Here is a 22939-nt window from a genome sequence, read left to right on the forward strand (position 1 = left end):
GGACTATAAAAAGGGCTCTGCCCACTTGATCCTTGCCTGAGCGTTGTATACCAAAAGTTTGTCTTGCAAATGGTCTCCCAGTGTTTTCCAGTTCCCAGTGTTACCCATTCCTGCTGCCTGTACCCTATATCCCGTGCTACTGTGCCTTTGTGCCATCTACAGTGAATGTCAAGTTGTGTCACCGCTACTGTCTACATTGCCTCAGGTACACTTTCTGGGCTATAGACATTGTTTTGTACCTAGTTGTCCAGCTGCTATCCCACTACGCGGTACGGCCAAGTGGATCCACACCCCGCGCCGTGACAGTATGCTCAGACCATGGACCCCGCTGGTCAATTCAAGGGCTTGTCACCCTCCCAAGCAATGCAGGTGGACCTGCAGGATCTGCGAGCATGACAGGATCAACTTCTTGTGGCAGTAGACTCCATGGCACAGCAGCTAGGGGCGCTAGCTACTTCCTTCTCCGCTCCTATGCAAGCTCCTCCCATCGACCCTTCTGCTACACCACCTGGCAGCTCCAGTTCGGATCCTCGGTTCTCGCTGCCATTGCCACCTCGGGTCCATGGAGACGCAAGTACGTGCAGGGGGTTTCTGAACCAATGCAACATCTTCTTCACCCTGCACACCCGAGCATTTCCTTCATTATGTCTCTGCTTGCCGACAAGGCCCTGGCGTGGGCGAATTTAATCTGGGAACGACAGGGATCCGAGACTTCCATGGGTTTGTGCGGTTATTCCGTACCGAATTCAAGGAGCCTGGATGAGTCTCGTCGGCAGCCGCTGCGATCTTTAACCTTCGACAGGAGGATGCCTCTATGGGCGAATACACCATCTAGTTCCGGATCCTGGCAGGAGAACTGTCTTGGAACAATGAGGCCTTGGTAGCATCCTTCTGGCATGGTCTATCGCCCGAGATCAAGGACGAACTTGCTGCTTGAGATCTACCAGCTGCCATGGACAACCTGATTCTACTTGCTACTCGAGTGGACATAAGGCTCAGAGAAAGATCTCAAGAGATTCGACAGGAGAGATGGCTTCCTAGATTGGCGCCAAACTTCCAGTAACCCCTCTTGCCTTCTTCTACTACTCCACCCTAGGTTCTGATGCAGGTGGATCAGCTTGAACTGTCCGTTCAAGAGAAACAGCGCAGGCGCACCTCTGGACTGCGTCTGTGCCCCCAGAAGCCAAAAAACCCCAACCCCTAGGATTGGTTGGAGAGACAACCTTGGGCGATACTGCATTTAATAGAGAACTCTCCTCCAAACTGTTCATTCCTGTGACCATTGTCGCTGGCGAGAGGCCCCATCCAGTCTCTGCCTACCTGGACTCTGGCTCTGCAGCCAATTTCATCTGCCAAGACCTTGTGGATCTTCTTCAGTTGCCCACTGTTCTGCTGGAAAGGCCGTTGATCGTTGCCTCGGTAGATGGACTGCTTTTGCCTGACCAAGTTTTGTCTGTGACCAAGCCATTAAGACTCCCAGTGGGAGTTCTTCACTCTGAACTCATCTCCCTGTTTGTCCTGCCCAAGGCTGTCAACCCCGTGCTGCTGGGTCTGCCTTGGAGCCGTCTACACGCCCCAGTCCTGGATTGGAAGTCTGGAGAGGTTCTCCAGTGGGGTCCCAAGTGTCTCGACAGCTGTCTGGTGCATGTCCATCCGCTTCAGTCTCCTCCGCATCAGTCACTGGCAGGGTTGCCTTCTTGCTACTCTCTGTTCTCAGATGTCTTCAACAAGAAGGAAGCAGAGACATTGCCACCACATCGAGCGTATGATTGCCCTATCGACTTGGTTCCTGATTCGTCCCCTCCTCGTCGTAGAGTATACCCTCTCTCCTTGCCTGAGACCCAGTTTATGTCAGCCTACATTAAGGAGAATCTGAAGAGGGGCTTCATATGTAAATCCTCATCCCCTGCCGGAGCCGGGTTTTTCTTTCAAGAAGAAAGATGGATCCCTCCGACCCTGCATTGATTACCGAAGCCTCAACCAGATCACGGTGAAGAACAGGTACCCATTGCCTTGGATTTCGAAGCTGTTTGATCGCATACAGGGGGCAAACATTTTTTCTAAGCTAGACCTGCGGGGGGTTTACAATCTAATCCGGATTAGTCAGGGTGATGAGTGGAAGACTGCATTTAATACACGTAATGGACACTACGAAAATCTGGTCATGCCCATCGGCCTGTGTAACGCCCCCGCGGTGTTTCAAGAATTTGTCAATTACATTTCTCGTGATCTCCTCTATGTCTGTGTTGTGGTGCATCTCGATGACATTTTGATTTTTTCCCCATATCTTGTAACTCATCAGAGTCATGTCCCCCAGGTGTTGCTTCGATTAAGGGAGAATCATCTTTATGCCAAGCTGGAGAAGTGCGTATTTGAAAAGAAGTCTCCACCCTTCCTGGGCTATATCATCTCCGATCAGGGTCTCAAAATGGACCCTGAGAAGGTAAAGGCTGTCCTGGAATGGCCACGCCCCCAAGGCTTAAGGGCCATACAACGCTTCCTGGGATTCGCCAACTTCTACCGGCTCTTCATTCCCAATTTCTCTTCATTAACAGCTCTCATCTCCACCCTCACTAAAAAGAGCATGAATGCCAAGGTGTGGACTCCAGAAGCAGAAGTCGCATTATAAACCTTAAAAAAGGCCTTCACGTCAGCCTCTATTCTTCATCATCCTGATGTATCCCTACAGTTTTCATTAGAGGTGGAGGCTTCCTCTGTTGGTGCCGGTGCACTTTTGTTTCAGAGAGGTTCGGAAGGCAAGACTGTGGTATGTGGCTACTATTGTAAGCTGTTTTCTCCTGCAGAGCACAACTACTCGATTGGGGATTGGGAGTTACTGGCCATCATGCTGGCCCTGCAGGAGTGGAGACACCTACTGGAAGGTGCAGCTCATCCTATCCTGGTCTTCATGGACCACAAGAACCTGACCTATCTACAGACGGCTCAACGGCTGATTCCTTGTCAAGCCAGGTGGTCGTTTTTTTATTTGCTCGGTTCCAGTTCGAACTCCACTACCGACCTGCCGACAAGAATGTCAGGGCCGATGCCTTGTCTAGGTCGTTTGAAACAGAGGACACTGTGGAGTCCCCACAGAATATTATCGACCCTTCCTGCATCTATTCTGTTAACCCTCTACAAGTTAGAGACATTCCTTCGGGAAGGACGTTTGTCAGACAGAGGAAGAATCCCTTGCTGGGGTCACAGTTCGAAGCTGGCAGGTCACGCGGGTGGCCGTAAGACCCAAGACCTAATTGTCAGTCAGTTCTGGTGGCCCACGCTGCCCAAAGAAGTCATGGACTTTGTCTCCTCCTGTACAGTGTGGGCAGCAAACAAAGTTGCCCACTCCAGACCAGCCGGTCTGCTCCAACCACTGCCTGTGCCCAATGCCCCCTGGCAGCATGTTGCTATGGAATTTGTCACAGATCTGCCTCTCTCTGCAGTGTGATCTAGGTGGTGGTGGATCGATTTTCTAAAATGGCTCATTTTGTTCCCCTGACTGCCTGCCTTCTGCTGTTCGACTGGCTGACCTCTTCGTTGAACACATCTTCCGTCTGCCTGGCTTGCCTCTGCATATTGTCTCGGATCGAGGGGTCCAGTTCACCTCGAAGTTTTGGAGAGCACTCTGCGGCCTCCTCGGTGTAAAGTTCGACTTCTCCTCGGCATATCATCCTCAGTCCAATGGACAAGTCGAAAGGGTTAACCAAATTATGGAGAACTATCTGCGGCACTTTGACCCCAGACGACATGATGACTGGGTGCAGCTGCTCCCGTGGTCTGAGTTCTCCTATAATAACCATACTAGTGAGTCCACTACCTCCAGCCCGTCCTTCATCGTCTACAGCCAACATCCTCGTATACCTCTTCCTGTCTCTACTATGTCCCAGGTGCCTGCAGCTGACTCTACCTTCAGGGACTTTCTGCAGATATGGCAACAGACACAATCTTCTATTCTGCTGGCGGTGGACCGCATGAAGAGAAAGGCAGACACTAGAAGACGAGAACCTCCCCAGTTTCTTCCAGGTACGAAGGTCTGGCTGTCTTCCAGGAATATCCGGCTGAGGGTGCTGTCTTGCAAGTATGCTCCCGGGTTCCTCGGGACTTCGAGATTCTGCTACAAATCAATCCAGTGTCGTACAAGCTTCGGCTGCCTCCTAGCCTCAAGATCCCTAATTCCTTCCATGTCTCCTTGCTGAAGCCCGTGGTCCTGAACCACTACTCCAGGACTCCTAGTTCCACAGTGGCTCCTGGCGGTTCGTCAGGGACTTTCGAAGTGAGGGAGATCCTGGCCACCAAGAATGTGGGAGGAAGGACATTTTATTTGGTGGATTGGAGGGAATTTGGTCCTGAAGAGAGTTCTTGGGAGCCAGAGGAGAACATCGATGCCCCTGTCCTCATGAAGAGATTTCTCTCCCGCTCTGGCCCCAAGAAGAGGGGGCGTAAGAGGGGATACTGTAACTTCTATGGCCGAGGGCTGCAATTCAGACTTACCCTATGACGGACCCGGTCATGGACGTCTGCGTTCTCAGCGGCATCGCCCTCCTGCGAGATGCCGGCACTCACTTCCGGGTTCTGGGACTGTTTCCCATGGGGGGGGGCATGGCCTTAAAGGGCCAGTACACGTCCAGTTGTCATTAATCAGTAATTAGCCCATAATGCTGTTGGACTATAAAAAGGGCTCTGCCCACTTGATCCTTGCCTGAGCGTTGTTGTATACCTAAAGTTTGTCTTGCAAATGGTCTCCCAGTGTTTTCCAGTTCCCAGTGTTACCCATTCCTGCTGCCTGTACCCTGTATCCCGTGCTACTGTGCCATCTACAGTGAAAGTCAAGTCGTGTCTTCTGATGCATCTACTGTGCCATCTACAGTGAAATTCAAGTTGTGTCACCGCTACTGTCTACATTGCCTCAGGTACCCATTCTGGACTATAGACATTGTTTTATACCTAGTTGGCCATCTGCTATCCCGCTACGCTATGCGCTGTGACACTCCTGACACATGTCCCCATATAGGGACAGTGATATCAGGGGCTTCCCCAGAGACGGAGTCCCGGAGCAGAGCCACTTCTAGCACTCTGCCTGGAACTCCTTCACTCCTCCTGACATCACTGTCCATATATGGACAGTGATGCCGTGACGACGGCAGCATCAATACCTGGAGGCCGAGAAGACACCCCAAAGCATAGTGGGCCACGGCACTTGCCCAGGTTTACCGAGTGCTGATGCCGGCCCTCGGGGTAGGCATATTTATATTCATATTATAGAGTAGCAAACCACTTTAAAATTCTAACCTGTGATGGATTGTGGGGGTGGAACACACAAGTTTGGATACTTTATAGGAAATTACTGTTACATACAAATAATTATTTTGATTCCATAATACATAGTGTATTTGGAATATTGCAATTATTTCATTTGATTAATAAAGTGTGAATAATTTTTTCGAGGTACATTACACTTGGGTTTACTGCAGAATAGCCTGTAGTGCTGTGAAATTTCTGTGGATTTCACAATTTGCATTGCAAAAGGTGAAATCCACAGCAGTTTGAGGCAAATCCATATCCAAATCTGCAACAAAGTCAGCATGTATAACATGCAGATTTTGTGACAAATTTGCTGTGGCCAAATCTGTAGCGTAAAAATATATGACGTGTGAATCCAGCTTGAGACTGGAGGAATCCGTATGTATGTAGATATTCAAACTTAGCAGCAATGCAAAACCTCCATATGCCTACATATAAAATCTGTGGCATGCATAGATACAGAAGAGGGTGAAAAGTAAAAGTGGTGCTGTGCTTATAACAAGTACCCCCCCCCCCATTCGTAGTCATTTTTTTGGTGAACATAAAGGCTGGGGAAAAAAGCTTAGCAATGAAGCACTGGACAGACATGTTAAAACTTGCAACCCAGAGAAGAAAAAGATGATGACACCATCCTAAAATTGTTATGTATTAGTAATATCTTTGCTTTAGCCTTCCAGTCTCCAAGCTGGGTGGTACGGTCTTGGTATGGGCAGCGTGTGTACTTCCATACATTACAGTCTTTGAAGTACATTATTCTGAAGTCCAGCAGTGGTCCTTGAGATGTCAGCTTTAAGACTAGATTGGTGCAGCAAATACATTACAAACATTTAACACGTTTAATGCCCATTTAATAATAAGCAGTGGCCCATAGCGACCAACCAGGTTCAAGCTCTCATTTTTCTGAGACTTTCAAAAATGAATACAATGACCTGATTGGTTGCTATAGGCAACTACTTGATTTCTCCTCTGCAATAGGCTTGGTAATTCTATCTCAATTTTGTCCAAAGATCTTTATGAATCATTAAAGTAATTTTTCTTCCCCAGGGCATCACTATTCTGTGATGTCACTTCCTGTTAGACACATAACAAATCTGACAAAGATGTCTGGTGGCGGTGGGGCACATTTTAGAAAAAAAAAGGAAGGAGGTTCTCTCTTTTCCACTGCAATAGCTGCATTCTTTGACTATAGATTTTAGTGTTCCATTAGACATGTACTGAATACCGCAATGTGTTAATCACCATAGAAGTAATATCATTAAAAGTGCCACACCCTAATATTTCCTGTTACTCACTCAGCTGTTGCTTTTTGCTTCTCATATGGCCTGATGGCTGAGTCAGGGAGAGATCTCATTCCCTCTTACAGCACCGACTGTAAGATTCAATACTAGAGAGAAAGGAATCCTCAATAGAAAACAGAGCTGCATTTACTATAATAACTAAAACGACATATTCAAAACTAACATAATAATAAAACAGAGATGTACGTTCCTCAAGTAAAGCATGTCAAACTGATGTGAAGGGTTCAGAAATTTATGGTTGAAAGATATTTAAATTAATAAAGTCATTTGGAAAGATGCCGTTGTAACTCTGAACTAGTGCGTGCTACTTCATCTGTAAATCTGAGGCCTAGAAAATAGTGTAATAATTTCACTCCTGTACTACAAATAAAATACTTGCCATAGAGTTCCCAAACAATAATGCCAATTACTGCTCGCATAAGTGCTATACAGGGCTCAAATAACCATACAGGGCCTCATTCATGACACTTAGTACCAACAAAAATTGAGGACTTGCTTATAGCATATTTTCATACTCCAGCTCCCTTTTTTCAACCAGTACTGAAAATATTAAAGCTGGGAGCAGTTGCTGAGGGTGATACCCCAATTTTTTTTTGTACTAGGTGAGGACCACAGTGCACAAATTTCACTGCCAAGCAATGTCCAAATAACACGGCCATACAGTATCCAAGCAACTGAGTCATACGGAAGGCAATAAATAGGCCGGCATAGCAGAGCCATACAATACATAAATAATAGGGCCATACAAATTACAAATATCAGGTACATACAGAATGCATGTAACAGGACAACACAATGTGAAAATGGGGTTAGGTTCATTGTCGCATTTTGTTATTTTTAGTACACCCTTTTGGTCTTCAAGTGTTCTAAACGTATTGAAAACCTGAGAAACTGGACCCATTGTCCTAATTATTAAAGTGATCCTGTAAACAATGCTAATCATGGTGGAGCTGATGAGGGCTGATGCAAAATTCATTCACTTTGGTATCAGATTGTGTTTGAACAAATCTGTCAGCAAAAGGTTTTTTATTTAAATACAGTATATAACATACTGTGATCTGTGGCGGTCCTACCTCTACTTCTACTAATGCTATCTTCTTAAATGTCTCAAGATAGGTAAAGCTTGAGCTCCACCTTAAAGGAAATGTCTACTCTTGAACACCACTTTGTTTTATTTTGGTAATCCAAGTATGCGTAAAATTATGTACAGGGGTAGGATCCAAAGTCCTGACCTTGTCCTGCTCCCCAACACCTCTGCCACCCGTTTACAACTCCTGCTGCTACTTCCGCCACCCTCAGTGAACAAAGACCATGCACACGTAGGGTATGGTACTTGTGATTTCCTATGTGCATGTTGCACCTCAGCTGCAGATGGTGGTCAGCTGTCTCCTCCACCCTGCTCACATCTGTGCAGCTGGCCACTGGCACACATGCTCCGCAAACCACAGTGCTGGCACAATATCTGCCAGTACTAACACATTTTCTATTGTATGTTTAGCCAGTATGGCAGGCCGGAGGTGCTGCAGGGAACATTTCCTGCATTTGAGGGCAGACTTCCCCCTTGTGTATAAAAAGGAGTGGAAGAATTCATGGCACCTTTGCAGCCTGTATGGATTTGAGCAGTACTTCATTTGAAGAGTCAATGAAAAATAGCAGCCCCTATCCCAAAACTGATGCCTCACTGTCCCAGCTTCCTCCCTCCGACCAGGTGCCTTATTGTCCCTGCTGCCCCCTCCCATTAGGTGCCTCACTGTCTCTGTTGCCCCCTCTCACGATGTGCCTCACTGTCCCTGTTGCCCCCTCCGACTAGGTGCCTCAATGTCCCTGCAGTCCCCTCCCGCCAGAGGCCTTGCTGTCCCCTTCCACCAGGAGCCTCACTGTCCATGCTACCCCCCACCCCACCAGGTGCCTCATTTCCCATGCTACCCCCCTCCCACAGGTACCTCATCGGAAAGAGAAAGAAAAAAACAAGTCCAATCTTGGAACATGTCAGCTGTTAGTAACTGGATTAAAATGGGTATTACCAGAATCGACAATTATCACCTATCCCCCTATCCACTGTTTGCAAGATCAAGGGTCCCAAACACCCGTTTCTCCTCACTGCACCAAACGCTGAACTCTGCCGTTTCCATCATTGCTATAGACTTTGAATGGAGGGGCGGCACACATGGTCGATGGTCGACCGCCGCTCCATTAAAAGTCCTCCTCAGTGTGGTCGATCAGTGAGGAGGAACAGGGGGTTCGGAACCCCTGTTCTCGCAATCATTGCGGGTCCCAGCGGTGGGGCCCCCAGCTTTCAGACAATTATCATCTATCCGGTAGATATGTGATAATTGATTCTGGGAAAACCCTATGGAGGCTGGATTCACAGGTCGTGTATTCCTCCTCTGCAGACATAGCTCCAGCGAATCTCTAAAAGTGAAATTTTTATGTGAAAATGCAGCGGACTTTGCATTACAAAGGTAAGTTAAGAAGTAACATTAGAGGTAAAAAAAATTGATGTAATAACAATGTGTCAACTTTATAATGACCTAAAAATTCAGTGCAAATGTGATACGATTATTATTAACATATTAAACATATAGTGTACATTTTATCACAATACCATTTCCTTTATGCCTCAGTTTGCCATGCACAACTAAAAACGATTTTTCCACTGTATAATATTGGTATACAGTATTATCTCTGGGGTAAAGTAATAAGCCTTATGCATTCTACCTAATCATGTGTGAATAGTGAAATCTGGGACATAAGCATTGCTCAGATTTGGGAACAGTTCATATACAGTATAAAAGTAGGAGCATGTTCATATTGTCATTGTACGGAAACATGTAAAGAACAGAAGCAGGTGCAGAGGGCGTAAAATTTTCAGAGTTCAAGTCTGGTACATTTCTTGGAAGGCCCAGACCGGACAGCAATGCAAGGCAACTTCTGAGGTATTATACTAAAAGGGATGAACGTAGAACTTTTGCCAGTGTTCATGTATCATGATTCATGCCAATATCTACAATTATCTTTTTCATAACTAATACCATGTAGAAGGCCACCAGCTTTATTTATAAAGAAATAGGTTTTTAAGGTTGTTATTACTATAGATCTACAATTAGATTGTTTCTAAGTTAAATCGGACAGGGTAAAAGTTCATCCACAAATGAAGTGTTTCTAAATCTTCTATAGATGTATAGATATATATGTAACAAGGTTCTTAAAGTAAGTGTGCACCTTTGTGTGAGACAGGTCAGAAGATAGTAGATAGAAGCAATGAGACTCTTTTCATGAGGGAAGTCGAGGGCATATACTTGATTTATGAGTCCACCTGGAGATGTGTAATGGCAGGAAGGGTGAGAAGGGAACAAGTGAGCCCTAATCTACCCACCGCCCTGTCCCTGCCTACTTGCAACGACCCGCCCTAGGCGACGGGGTACAACTTGGCGGCGGTCCCTACGCTGTCTAAGTGCAAGGGAGTACAAACAGGGAACACGCAAGGGAAGGGGCAGTAGCCCACGGAACGCCGCGAGGAAACGGAGCGGTGAATGAGTCAGTCAGGATCAGGATGTAGTGGAGTATACCAACGAGAGCACGGAGCAGGAAGCAAGCCAGGGGCAAAGCGAAGCAGGATAAGCGGAACTGAAGCAAGGCAGAAGCACGGCAGAAGCAGGCTGGAGCAAGGCAGCAGTGGGGCCAGGAATCCAAGAAGAATAACAAGCACTGAGGAAGAGAACACGGCAGGTATAAATGGACAGGGGGCGGAGCTAACTCCGACTGACCAGGCCGCGATAGGCTCTCCCACTCCTGAGCCTGCCACCCTGGTTGGTGGGAGAGGGTGTCAGTCGAACAGGTCTGGCCTCAGGTGTGGATTGATTAATCCCAGGAGTATACCTAGACGTAGTACCTGGCAGATCCCTAACAGTACTCCCCCTTTTATGAGGGGCCACCGGACCCTTACTAAGAGGACCCGGTTTAGTAGGGAAGAGAAGGTGGAACCTCCTGATCAATACCCCAGCGTGAACATCACGGGCAGGTACCCAAGTCCTCTCCTCCGGCCCGTACCCTCTCCAATGGACCAGGTACTGGAGGGAGCCCTGGACCATCCTACTGTCCATAATCTTGGCCACCTCGAATTCCACCCCCTCAGGGGTGAGAACGGGAACAGGAGGTTTCCTCGAGGGGGACCAGGACGGGGAGCAGCGTTTAAGGAGGGAGGCATGGAAGACGTCATGTATGCGAAAGGATGGGGGCAGCTCCAGACGGAAGGATACAGGGTTGAGGACTTCAATGATCTTATAAGGTCCAATAAATCGGGGAGCAAACTTCCTGGACGGGACCTTAAGGCGCAAGTTCCTGGACGACAACCAGACCAGATCCCCGACGACAAACCGGGGATTAGCAGAACGTCTACTATCAGCCTGAATCTTTTGTACGCTCTGGGACGCCTCTAGGTTCTTCTGAACCTGGGCCCAGACTGTGCACAGTTCCCGATGAACGTCCTCTACCTCGGGATTATTGGAACAACCAGGAGAAACGGAGGAGAACCTTGGGTTAAACCCGAAATTACAGAAAAACGGGGAGACCCCTGACGAGTTACTGACCCGGTTATTCAGGGAAAATTCGGCGAGGGGAAGGAATGAGACCCAATCAAATTGACAGTCTGAGATGAAACACCTTAAATATTGTTCCAGGGATTGGTTAGTCCTTTCCGTTTGGCCATTAGTTTCGGGATGGAAGGCGGAGGAGAAGGACAGATCAATCTCCAACTTTTTACAAAAAGCTCTCCAAAATAAGGAAACAAATTGTACCCCTCTGTCAGAAACGATATTGACTGGGGCCCCATGGAGATGCAGAATGTGTTTAACAAACAAAGAAGCTAACGTCTTGGCGTTAGGTAGTTTCTTAAGGGGCACAAAGTGGCACATCTTGCTGAAGCGGTCTACTACCACCCATACCACCGACTTGCCCTGAGATGGAGGCAAATCGGTGATAAAATCCATGGAGATATGGGTCCAAGGTCTCTGGGGAATGGGCAAGGAACATAGTAAGCCCGCAGGTAGGGACCTAGGGGTCTTGGACCTAGCACAAACCTCACAAGCGGCGACGTAAGCCCTAACGTCTTTAGGCAACCCAGGCCACCAATAGTTTCTGGTAATGAGGTGTTTGGTACCCAAGATGCCAGGATGACCAGATAGTGCAGAGTCATGGTTTTCCCTGAGTACCCTTAGCCGGTATTGCAGGGGGACAAACAGTTTGTCCCCAGGGAGGTTCCCGGGAGCTGAACCTTGATCAGCCGCGATGTCAGAAGCTAAATCAGAATCAGTGGCAGAAACGATTATACCAGGGGGTAAAATACAAGAAGGATCCTTCTCGGAAGGAGGATTGGCCATGAAACTACGTGATGGCTAAAAGTTCGCGGTTGCCAATATCATAGTTACTCTCCGTGGGCGAAAACTTCCTAGAGAAGTAAGCACAGGGGCGGAGATGGGTGAGGGAGCTGGTACCCTGGGACAAGACGGCCCCCACTCCCACCTCGGATGCGTCAACCTCCACAATAAACGGCTCCCTTTGGTTGGGCTGAACCAGCACGGGGGCCGAGATAAAGCACTTCTTGAGGGTCTCAAAAGCCTGGACGGCCTCAGGGGGCCAATGGAGGACATCAGCACCCTTGCGAGTAAGGTCCGTAAGAGGCTTAGCGACGACCGAGAAGTTAGAAAATAAATCTCCTGTAATAATTAGCAAACCCCAGGAAGCACTGTAGCGCCTTCAGGGAGGCAGGTTGGACCCATTCCGCCACAGCCTGAACCTTGGCAGGGTCCATGCGGAATTCATGAGGAGTGAGGATTTGACCTAAAAATGGTATCTCCTGTACCCCAAACACACATTTTTCGGTCTTCGCAAACAGATTATTTTCCCGGAGGACCTGGAGGACCTTCCTGACATGCTCCACGTGGGAGGACCAGTCCTTGGAAAACGCCAGTATGTCATCAAGGTACACTACAAGAAAATTACCCAGGTAATCTCTCAGAATTTCATTAATAAAATTCTGGAAGACGGCAGGGGCATTACACAACCCAAAGAGCATGACCAGGTATTCGAAATGACCTTCGGGTGTGTTGAACGCAGTTTTCCACTCATCCCCCTCTTTGATGCGGAAAAGGTTATATGCCCCCCGTAGATCGAACTTAGAAAACCATTGGGCCCCCTGAACCTGATTAAAAAGATCCGGAATTAAAGGAAGGGGATACTGGTTCCTTACGGTGACCTTATTCAGGTTCCGATAATCAATGCACGGCCTAAGACCACCATCCTTCTTCCCCACGAAGAAGAAGCCAGCACCTACAGGAGAAGTCGAGGGGCGAATTAAACCCTTGGCCAGGCATTCTTGGATATACTCCCTCATAGCTTCACGTTCAGGACATGAAAGATTAAATATCCTACCCTTAGGAAGCTTGGCACCAGGCACCAAATCGATGGCGCAATCGTAATCTCTATGAGGGGGCAACACCTCGGAGGCCTCCTTAGAAAACACATCAGCGAAGTCCTGAACAAACTCAGGAAGCGTGTTTACCTCCTCCCGGGGAGAAATAGAGTTAACCGAAAGACATGACATCAGGCATTCACTACCCCATTTGGTGAGATCCCCAGTATTCCAATCAAACGTGGGATTATGCAGCTGCAACCAGGGAAGACCTAATACCAAATCGGACGATAATCCCTGCATCACCAGTACAGAGCACTGCTCCAAATGCATGGAGCCAACAAGGAGTTCAAAAACAGGAGTATGCTGAGTAAAATAACCATTAGCAAGAGGAGTGGAGTCGATACCCACTACCGGGATAGGATAAGGCAAATCAATAAAAGGCATTTTTAGAGACATAGCAAATTCCACAGACATGATATTAGCAGATGAGCCAGAATCCACGAAGGCACTGCCAGTGGCAGACCGGCCAGCAAACGAGACCTGAAAGGGAAGCAAAATTTTATTGTGTTTCATATTAACGGGAAATACCTGTGCGCCCAAGTGACCTCCCCGATGATCACTTAGGCGCGGAAGTTTTCCGGCTGTTTATTCTTGCGCCTGGGACAGGTGTTCAGTAGATGCTTGTCGTCCCCACAATAGAAGCAGAGACCATTCTTCCTGCGAAACTCTCTACGTTGTCGAGGGGACATGGAGGCCCCGAGTTGCATAGGTACCTCCGAGTCCTCCGTGGAAGAGCGAGGAGACGGGACCTCGGGGGGAATCGCAGGGAAGTCAGAGGGGAACACATTGAAACGTTCAAGCTGACGTTCCCTGAGACGTCGGTCAAGTCGTACTGCTAGGGCCATAACCTGGTCTAGGGAGTCAGAAGAGGGGTAGCTAACCAGCAGATCCTTCAGGGCGTCAGATAATCCTAACCTAAACTGGCACCTTAGGGCCGGGTCCTTCCACCGAGAGGCTACGCACCACTTTCTAAAATCAGAACAGTATTCCTCAACAGGTCTCCTACCCTGACGTAAGGTCACCAGCTGACTCTCGGCTAAGGCAGTCCTGTCAGTCTCGTCGTAAATGAGTCCGAGGGCAGAGAAAAAACCATCAACGGAGGAAAGTTCAGGGGCGTCAGGAGCCAAGGAGAAGGCCCACTCTTGGGGCCCTTCCTGGAGTCGGGATATAATGATACCCACCAGCTGGTTCTCGGAACCTGAGGAGTGAGGTTTTAGGCAGAAATAAAGTCTGCAACTCTCCCGGAAGGAGAGAAAAGTCTTACGGTCCCCTGAGAACCGGTCAGGTAACTTGAGGTCGGGTTCTAGAGGTGAGGTGAGGGGTACTACTAAGGCAGCGTCACCCTGGTTGACCCTCTGAGCCAGGGCCTGGACCTGTAGGGAGAGGCCCTGCATCTGCTGGGTCAGGGTCTCAAGGGGGTCCATGATAGCGTCAGCGTAGGAGAAATGGTAGACTAGGTATGGGCTTGTTATTATGTAATGGCAGGAAGGGTGAGAAGGGAACAAGTGAGCCCTAATCTACCCACCGCCCTGTCCCTGCCTACTTGCAACGACCCGCCCTAGGCGACGGGGTACAACTTGGCGGCGGTCCCTACGCTGTCTAAGTGCAAGGGAGTACAAACAGGGAACACGCAAGGGAAGGGGCAGTAGCCCACGGAACGCCGCGAGGAAACGGAGCGGTGAATGAGTCAGTCAGGATCAGGATGTAGTGGAGTATACCAACGAGAGCACTGAGCAGGAAGCAAGCCAGGGGCAAAGCGAAGCAGGATAAGCGGAACTGAAGCAAGGCAGAAGCACGGCAGAAGCAGGCTGGAGCAAGGCAGCAGTGGGGCCAGGAATCCAAGAAGAATAACAAGCACTGAGGAAGAGAACACGGCAGGTATAAATGGACAGGGGGCGGAGCTAACTCCGACTGACCAGGCCGCGATAGGCTCTCCCACTCCTGAGCCTGCCACCCTGGTTGGTGGGAGCCGGTGTCAGTCTAAGAGGTCTGGCCTCAGGTGTCGACTGATTAATCCCGGGAGTATACACAGACGTAGTACCTGGCAGATCCTTTACAAGATGTCTGTTGGTTATATATAGCTGAAGTATTGGGAAGCCAGAATAAGTCAAATTCTTTTACCCATTTAATGAAATCTGTCAGCTTTATGAGTTAAATGGAAAAATGAAGGAAGAGTTTAATTGTAAAATATTGCAGTGTTAGATAAGTTAGGTGTATCTTTTTTTATAATAATTAATTCAATAATCATTACTTTAAAAAGAAGAGTGCCAAATTTCACGAATTGACCTCATGAGTCTGTTTACCATCCCATCTATGCACTTTTGCAACAAGTGACCGAAACCATATGGGTGAATTCTTTAGATAAAAGTTGTAAACATGTTACAGTAAGACTTGCATTTCTCTCTCCAGGTTCCAGTCTCCAGAGGAAGTCTTAAACCAACTTTTTTGGAGGTCGCAGGTGGCTAATCTAATTGGCAGAGAAATATTCATGATGGGCACAAGGAGACCGATGAACCGTACACCCTCTGGGAATGGAAGGTACTATGACTCCCAGGGAAGTAGTAATGGGAGTACAAGTGACAGTGAAGACAGTAATGGTTCAGTCTATTCTCCTCGGGCAGACAGCCGAAGCTATTTGCTCAATGTGAGGCCAGAGAACAGGTGAGTAAAATGTTTGGCTCGTTATGTGGATATTGTAGCAGATTAAAGCGGTTACACAATAAAATTATATTACAAAAACCAAACAGTACAATACTAATATAATATTTATTCCCTGAAATTTAAGCTGTGGTACCAATGTTTTTCAAAACGCGTTACACAGTATTGCTAACACATAACGCAACCTAGACGCCTAATGGGTAAATTAAGGACTATAGGTTTAGAAAATATAGTTTGTAATTGGATTGAGAATTGGCTCAAGGACCGTATCCAGAGAGTTGTGGTCAATGATTCCTACTCTGAATGGTCCCCGGTAATAAGTGTACCCCAGGGTTCAGTGCTGGGACCCCTATTATTCAACTTATTTATTAATGATATAGAAGATGGGATTAATAGCACTATTTCTATTTTTGCAGATGACACCAAGCTATGTAATATAGTTCAGTCTAAGATGTTCATGAATTGCAGGCAGATTTAAACAAACTAAGTGTTTGGGCGTCCACTTGGCAGATGAAGTTTAATGTAGATAAATGTAAAGTTATGCATCTGGGTACGAACAAAAAACCTGCATGCATCATATGTCCTAGGGGGAGCTACACTGGCGGATTCACTTGTTGAGAAGGATCTGGGTGTACTTGTAAATCATAAACTCAATAACAGCATGCAGTGTCAATCAGCTGCTTCAAAGGCCAGCAGGATATTGTCGTGTATTAAAAGAGGCATGGACTCACGGGACAGGGATGTAATATTGCCACTTTACAAAGCATTAGTGAGGCCTCATCTAGAATATGCAGTTCAGTTCTGGGCTCCAGTTCATAGAAAGGATGCCCTGGAGTTGGAAAAAATACAAAGAAGAGCAACGAAGCTAATTAGGGGCATGGAGAATTTAAGTTATGAGGAAAGATTGAAAGAATTAAACCTATTTAGCCTTGAAAAAAGACGACTAAGGGGGGACATGATTAACTTATATAAATATATTAATGGCACATACAAAAAATATGGTGAAATCCTGTTCCTTGTAAAACCCCCTCAAAAAACAAAGGGGCACTCCCTCCGTCTGGAGAAAAAAAGGTTCAAGCTGCAGAGGCGACAAGCCTTCTTTACCGTGAGAACTGTGAATCTATGGAATAGCCTACCGCAGGAGCTGGTCACAGCAGGGACAGTAGATGGCTTTATTAAAGGGTTAGATAATTTCCTAGAACAAAAAAATATTAGCTCCTATGTGTAGAAATTTTTCCTTCCTTTTTACCATCCCTTGGTTGAACTTGATGGACATGTGTCTTTTTTCAGTCGTACTAACTATGTAACTATGTAACTATGTAACCTTCCCAGCAGAGCTACAGTTTTTAGTACCGAAACAGAAGTGCAGCCTTTAGGCCCTTTTACATGGGCCAATGATCCATTGAACAAGCGCTCGTGCGAATGCTCATTCACGATCACTTCCCTGTTTAAACGGGGCAGCGATTGGCTGGCAAACAAGCAAATGCTCATTTGACGAGTAATCGAATCTACTGTGTGACCCCAAAAATTGTTGCTTGTCAGCACATTGTATATAGGGGATGAGCTGCCGTCAACTTGCAAATATATAGGGACGAATGATTCTGTTAACTATCATTCGCCCCCATACATTCTGATCATTGCTCAGTTTAAATAGAGAAAATGCTGTATTGCCGTTTACCGTGTAAAAGGGCGCTTAGAGACATTCCCCACTGTATTGCTCATACAGTAAATGCCACACATTTTACACTATATAGTAAAGGGGTTGTATCACTAAAGACTTTGATGGCATATCTCTAGAAAAGCTACATTAGCTCCTGCTGGTGCTGTCCTGCAGTTTTCAGAGACTGCCCGGTCGCCATTGACTATAATGGGCCAACCAGGTGGCCTCCGACCAGAACAGAGCCAACATGAGACAAAGTGGCATGGTACTTTCCCAGCACGGCTGCAATTTTGATCTAGTGATTGGTGGAGGTCATCTCAGTCAGACTTCAATTGGACATTGATGGCATATCCTAGGGAGTGTCACATGGGAACAACTGCTCCTGGTCTAGAGGATAGAGTATAGTTCTGTACCCGAGATGACCTGCCAGTTTGTGAAGTGCTTGCTGTAAAATATTTACTTGCCTTACGTATCCACTGATAGATAGGGATAAAAAGACGTATGCATGTGTTATACAGATCTTGTAATCTTCTAATGGTTAACTCAATGTTACTAACTTGACTAGTTTTCGTTTATTCAGTGTGATCTATCCAAGCTAATACAACATTTAGTCAACGCAAACCAATAGCAAATGGTGAAATTCAAATAAATAAATACATACATACATACATACATACATACATACATACATACATACATACATACATACATAAGCTATTAAACACAAGCACTTGGTAAAGTTAACAGTGTCTTTGGTTACTTGAGGTGAAAGATTTAGAAATAGCAAATGTTCTGTCAGTTCTGGCAGCTAAAAAGGAAGAGAACAAACTTGCAACAGAGCCAAGTAAAAGGACTAGGTTACATTGCAAATTCAGTCTCTGCAGAAACTCTCCATACTTTATATTCATTGCTATTTGTCCCTCTTCCTAGGTTAGGAGCTCCCTTCAACTCTTCCAAATTCTCCTCTCAAGACCTCAGTGTTCTTTAATATAAATCATACTGATGAAGTGAGAACGTTATTCTACCTTCTGGGAATGTTAGATAGCTATGTGAAAGCTAACTGTCAATCTGTCAATTACAAAGATTGGTTGATTTAAAGTGTACCTATGGTTATGTATTATTTTTTTTTTTCAGTAGAACATCTGAATACATAAACCTTTGTAATATATCTTTCAAGGGAAAATTTTTATCTTCCTCACCTTCCAGTAGTCTGTTATTCCCCTCACCCTGTCTGCAGGCTCCTTGGAAATGTTCAGAAACTTCCATAGTAACCAAACATCAGTAAATAGCATACAGGGAATAGGGGGATGCAGCTGCAGTTTTCTCTCTCTCTCTCTCTCTCTCTCTCTCTCTCTCTCTCTCTCTCTCTCTCTCACAGCGCCTAATTAAACTAGGTCATTCATTTGCTTGATTATCAATTTAAAGTGTAGGTTCAACTTTCATAAATCTAATACATTTCTTTGGCAACTGCATAAGCAGATATTCTCTTATTACTCCTTTTACATGGATCAGAAGAATATTAAGGCATATTGTGCAAACCTCGCAGCTGATGTAATAACTTGCTCTTTCTCCTCCAAAACTACATTTAAAACTGATAAAAGGTTCATTTCACGTGATGTCATAACTAAAATGTACATTCTGTCATTTGTGCTTGAGAACCAGCAGATGTCTAATTTACTAAATTGTCTTCATATCATTGTTATTTATCCACTAATATTTCTCTGCTTAAATGTCTCCTAAATTTGCCGGTTTTCGCTTGCTGCAGTCGATCCAGTGTCAGTCGGTACTCTCATTACACACCTGCAAGGTAACACTCTTGCATAATGTTTTGTATTGTATATTATACATAGGTTAAAGCTTGCAAAATCTGTCAGTTGTATGTGAAATATATAAACTCTGAATATTCGAGGCCATGTCTCTAGTTTGAGATAACAACAAACAATTTAAGGCTATATTCACACTAGCGTTATGCCTCCATATTTAATGAGAATCTGTCAGCTCTCCTGACAGTTTGTTTTAATTACTCCTTAGAACACTACATTGTGCCGTTCCTCTGTTATTCCTCCCTGAAATGTATGAATAAACTCTCTTGTCAATGGGGGAGGGGGTGTCCCTACACACACATTCTCAAATCTGTGCTGACAGTGTAAGAGCGTGTAGGGACACACCCCTAATGTTAAGGAGAATGGTGACCCTCAGTTTTCAATTTATTCATAAATTTCCAGGAGAAAAAACAGAGACATGGAGGATCCGGAGCCTCTCATGGCAATGTGAACAGAGTTCTAAACAGAGACTGATGGCTCATGCCCATGGTCGTATTATCTGTGGTACAGATCCATAATACGTCACCCATAGAATTCTATACTATGTACCCACATGTGTCTCCAATTCTACTCTGTTTACTCTTTTCTTATGGATTCTGTTGGAATCTAAGTGACATAAATGGTTGTATGCTCTATCGCAGACTGTATTACAAAAGTTTTTCAGCCGTGGCCTCATGAAGTGGTTATGCGGACTGCCATACAGGATTACCATATGCATGAGTCTTTAGAAGTTGCTGGAGTTTTGTTATAATTATTGGTGAAGCTTTAATTAGTGCGTAAGCTAATATTATTTTATAGAAATGCTTTCTAACTGCCGTGTTATGCCACTGGATATGGCTTTGCTCGGCAAAGGTGGCAACATTTGTGAAGGATAAAAGAAAGAGATTTTTTTTCTGGATGAAGAGAGGTTATTTTCTGAATATGGGTACACCTTATATCTAACAGGCCAGGAAAAACAGTTTTTATTAAGCTGACAAAAGCGAAGATAGATCAGAGCATTGTCCAAATTACTAATGCACATTCTTGGGTATGCTTTCAAAAGTTTTTAACTGTTTTAATTTTAGGCAAGGACGCGCGACTTTTGCAACGCATGTCAGTCATGCTAAAATTGCGGTTTTCTGCAACCATTGCATAATCTCAATGTTTCAATAGAGATAAATTGTCGTGGAGCCCTGGCCTTAAAGTTTTATTGTCTGCGTGTGCTATTCCTGCAGCATTATTACACTTTTTTTTTTATACATACTGGTTGTTTTTTTTACTAGGACCACATTTTGCAGTATAATATCCCAATTGACTGAAGAAACACAGCCATGTTTTGAGACAACATTGAAACCCAGGGCTGTGTCAGAGGGATCTGATGCTAAGTTTATCTGCATGGTAACAGGTAAGGAAAATAATCTCTGAGTAATAGTTAGTTCACACTTGAGTTGTTTTTCATTTTAATAAAATAAAATATTTATTGATAAAGCTAATTATTTTGTATAATAGTAGATGACAAAAGTGCTCACCTTTTGTAACGGTGCTGACAAAAGGTAGCCAGTCCAGCAAAAGTGCACCCACTACCAGACTTGGCACTAGCTGTCCGATTCAGCAAGACATGACGAACTAGTCCTGCGATGCCCCTGAAGGAACTATGGCCCTGCATAAAGGAGATAAACCGCCATGATAATGGCAATCCCACTATCAACAAACTAGATAGCAGACCCTGAGTGGACTCTGTTGGTGGAAAAGATATCTTGCTTTCACCACGCAGCTGCTGGCAGCTGGAGCAGACAGGTAGTCAGTCTAGCCAAGTTCAGCAACAGAGCGGTAAGGCAATACAAAGTCAACAGGCAAAAGAGAAATCAAACACAATTCCGAAAATACACATGATATTTACACAGCAGGCAAAAAAATGTCAGGTCAGTCCACGTCATACACAGTAGCAAATAGGGTATGTTCACACGCACTGTTTTCAGGTGTAATTCGGGCGAATTACGCCTGAAAAAACGGCTCCATTACGCCTACAAACATCTGCCCATTGCTTTCAATGGGTTTTACGATGTTCTGTTCCCACGAGGTGTAATTTTACGCGTCGCTGTCAAAAGACGGAGCGTAAAAATACGTCCACGTTAAAGAAGTGCATGTTTTTGGAGCCGTTTTTCATTGACGCCATTGAAAAACAGCTCCTATAACGTCCGTAAAAAACACAGCGAAAAACGCGAGTAGTTACAAAAACATCTGAAAATCAGGAGCTGTTTTCATGCGAAAACATCTCCGTAATTTCAGACGTATTTTGCTACTGCGTGTGAACATACCCTAAGGGAGAATGCAAAGCAGGGTAACGGGTAATAATCACATTCACTGAACTAAGGAACCTGGAAGAAAAACAATAACTGGCAAGGAGCCCAAAGTCAGGAGGGTTTATATAGAACCGATCTGATTGATTAGGAGGATAGAGCAGCTGAATAGAAACATCTCCCAGGCTTAACCCTCTCCTACCTTTCTGTTTAGTTTCAGAAGTAGAAAACGTGACACATTTGCAAATTTTTTTGATACACCATTTTTTAATTGCATTTAAAATAAAGAAAGTAGAAAAAGGGTTTTGAAAAAAACATTGAACTTTTTGCATGTTTTCCAATTAGCTATGATCAGTTGTAAAAATAAGAATGTCCTAAAAATACAACTGGGATTAGTATTGAAAACCACCACATACATATACATTGACCCGAGACATGAAAGTATGTGTTATAAGAAAAGAGAATGGAATAGAACAATCGAATAGGACTATCGAACACTTATAAAAATCAAATAGCTCAGGTCATCTGATGTCTGCTGTGTCCGCCTCCACGGATCTGCCACTGCCCTTACATCCCTTTCATTTCTCTTTCCTCAACAATCTAACCAACCAGAAAATGTTGAACCATCATATAATATCTGCTGTTCTGCTTTATTTAAATTTAGATAATTACTTCTAGGTCTGTCCCTATGTTGCCTAATTATCACAGTAAATGGTTTCTGATACTTAAACAAGTGTACTATTATACAAAGGAAACACAGTAAACACAAAAACAGATTGTTTTTTTTAATAATTCTGCAATTATTTAGGGAGCAAAGATATTCCATTCATGGGAAAAAATAACTGCCCCTTTAACTTAAAGGAATTTTTAAGGATTAAAGAATATGGCTGTTTTCTTCGAAAAATAGCACCAGACATGTCCATAGGTTGTGTTTAGTATTGCAGCTCAGCCCCATTAAAGTGATTGGGGCATTTTATTTTTGAAACTTTATATGTCTGAAATGGATGAATTAAGAAATTGGATACTTTTCCTGAGCATTACAGAATCGTGATTAGTTGCTTTATTAGATTGTCGCAAGGTTGCACCAAAGTTTGACCGGAATGAACGTATCTATCTGAGCTGCAGTACCACACACACAACCTGTGGACAGATGTCTGTTTTTTGGAAGAAAGCAGCCATGTTTTTGTTATACTAGACTACACCTTGGAAGCTGGGCAAACACTAGAGATTCTGTACGGACAAAACAGTCAATTTAGACCATTTTGTGCCGACTGCTGGCCGTGTTAGGAAAAGGTTTCGACTGAAGACAGATATCTGTTTTTACATTTTTTCAATCCTTGGAAAGTCATTTGTGGAAAACGACAGATCTGCTTCCCATTAGCTCCTTCACATCACAGCCACTTTCTGGATTTTCATTTTAATTTTTTCCTCCCTACCTTCCAAAAGCCATA

The 22939-nt window shown here is 45.1% G+C and overlaps 1 protein-coding gene across 1 annotated transcript in view; it reads left to right on the forward strand.

Moving 5' to 3' along the window:
• The first annotated feature begins 15504 nt into the window (after positions 1-15504).
• Positions 15505-22939, forward strand: part of ALPK3 (alpha kinase 3) — a 99744-nt gene continuing 92309 nt past the window's right edge. The window contains exons 1-3 of the mRNA XM_075857653.1: positions 15505-15729; positions 19152-19193; positions 20472-20593. Of these exons, the coding sequence (XP_075713768.1) occupies positions 15557-15729; positions 19152-19193; positions 20472-20593 (337 nt within the window). The 5' untranslated portion in view covers positions 15505-15556. The remainder of the gene's footprint in view (positions 15730-19151; positions 19194-20471; positions 20594-22939) is intronic.

This window comes from Rhinoderma darwinii, chromosome 3 (genome assembly GCF_050947455.1).
Source record: "Rhinoderma darwinii isolate aRhiDar2 chromosome 3, aRhiDar2.hap1, whole genome shotgun sequence".
In the NCBI taxonomy this organism is placed as follows: domain Eukaryota; kingdom Metazoa; phylum Chordata; class Amphibia; order Anura; family Rhinodermatidae; genus Rhinoderma; species Rhinoderma darwinii.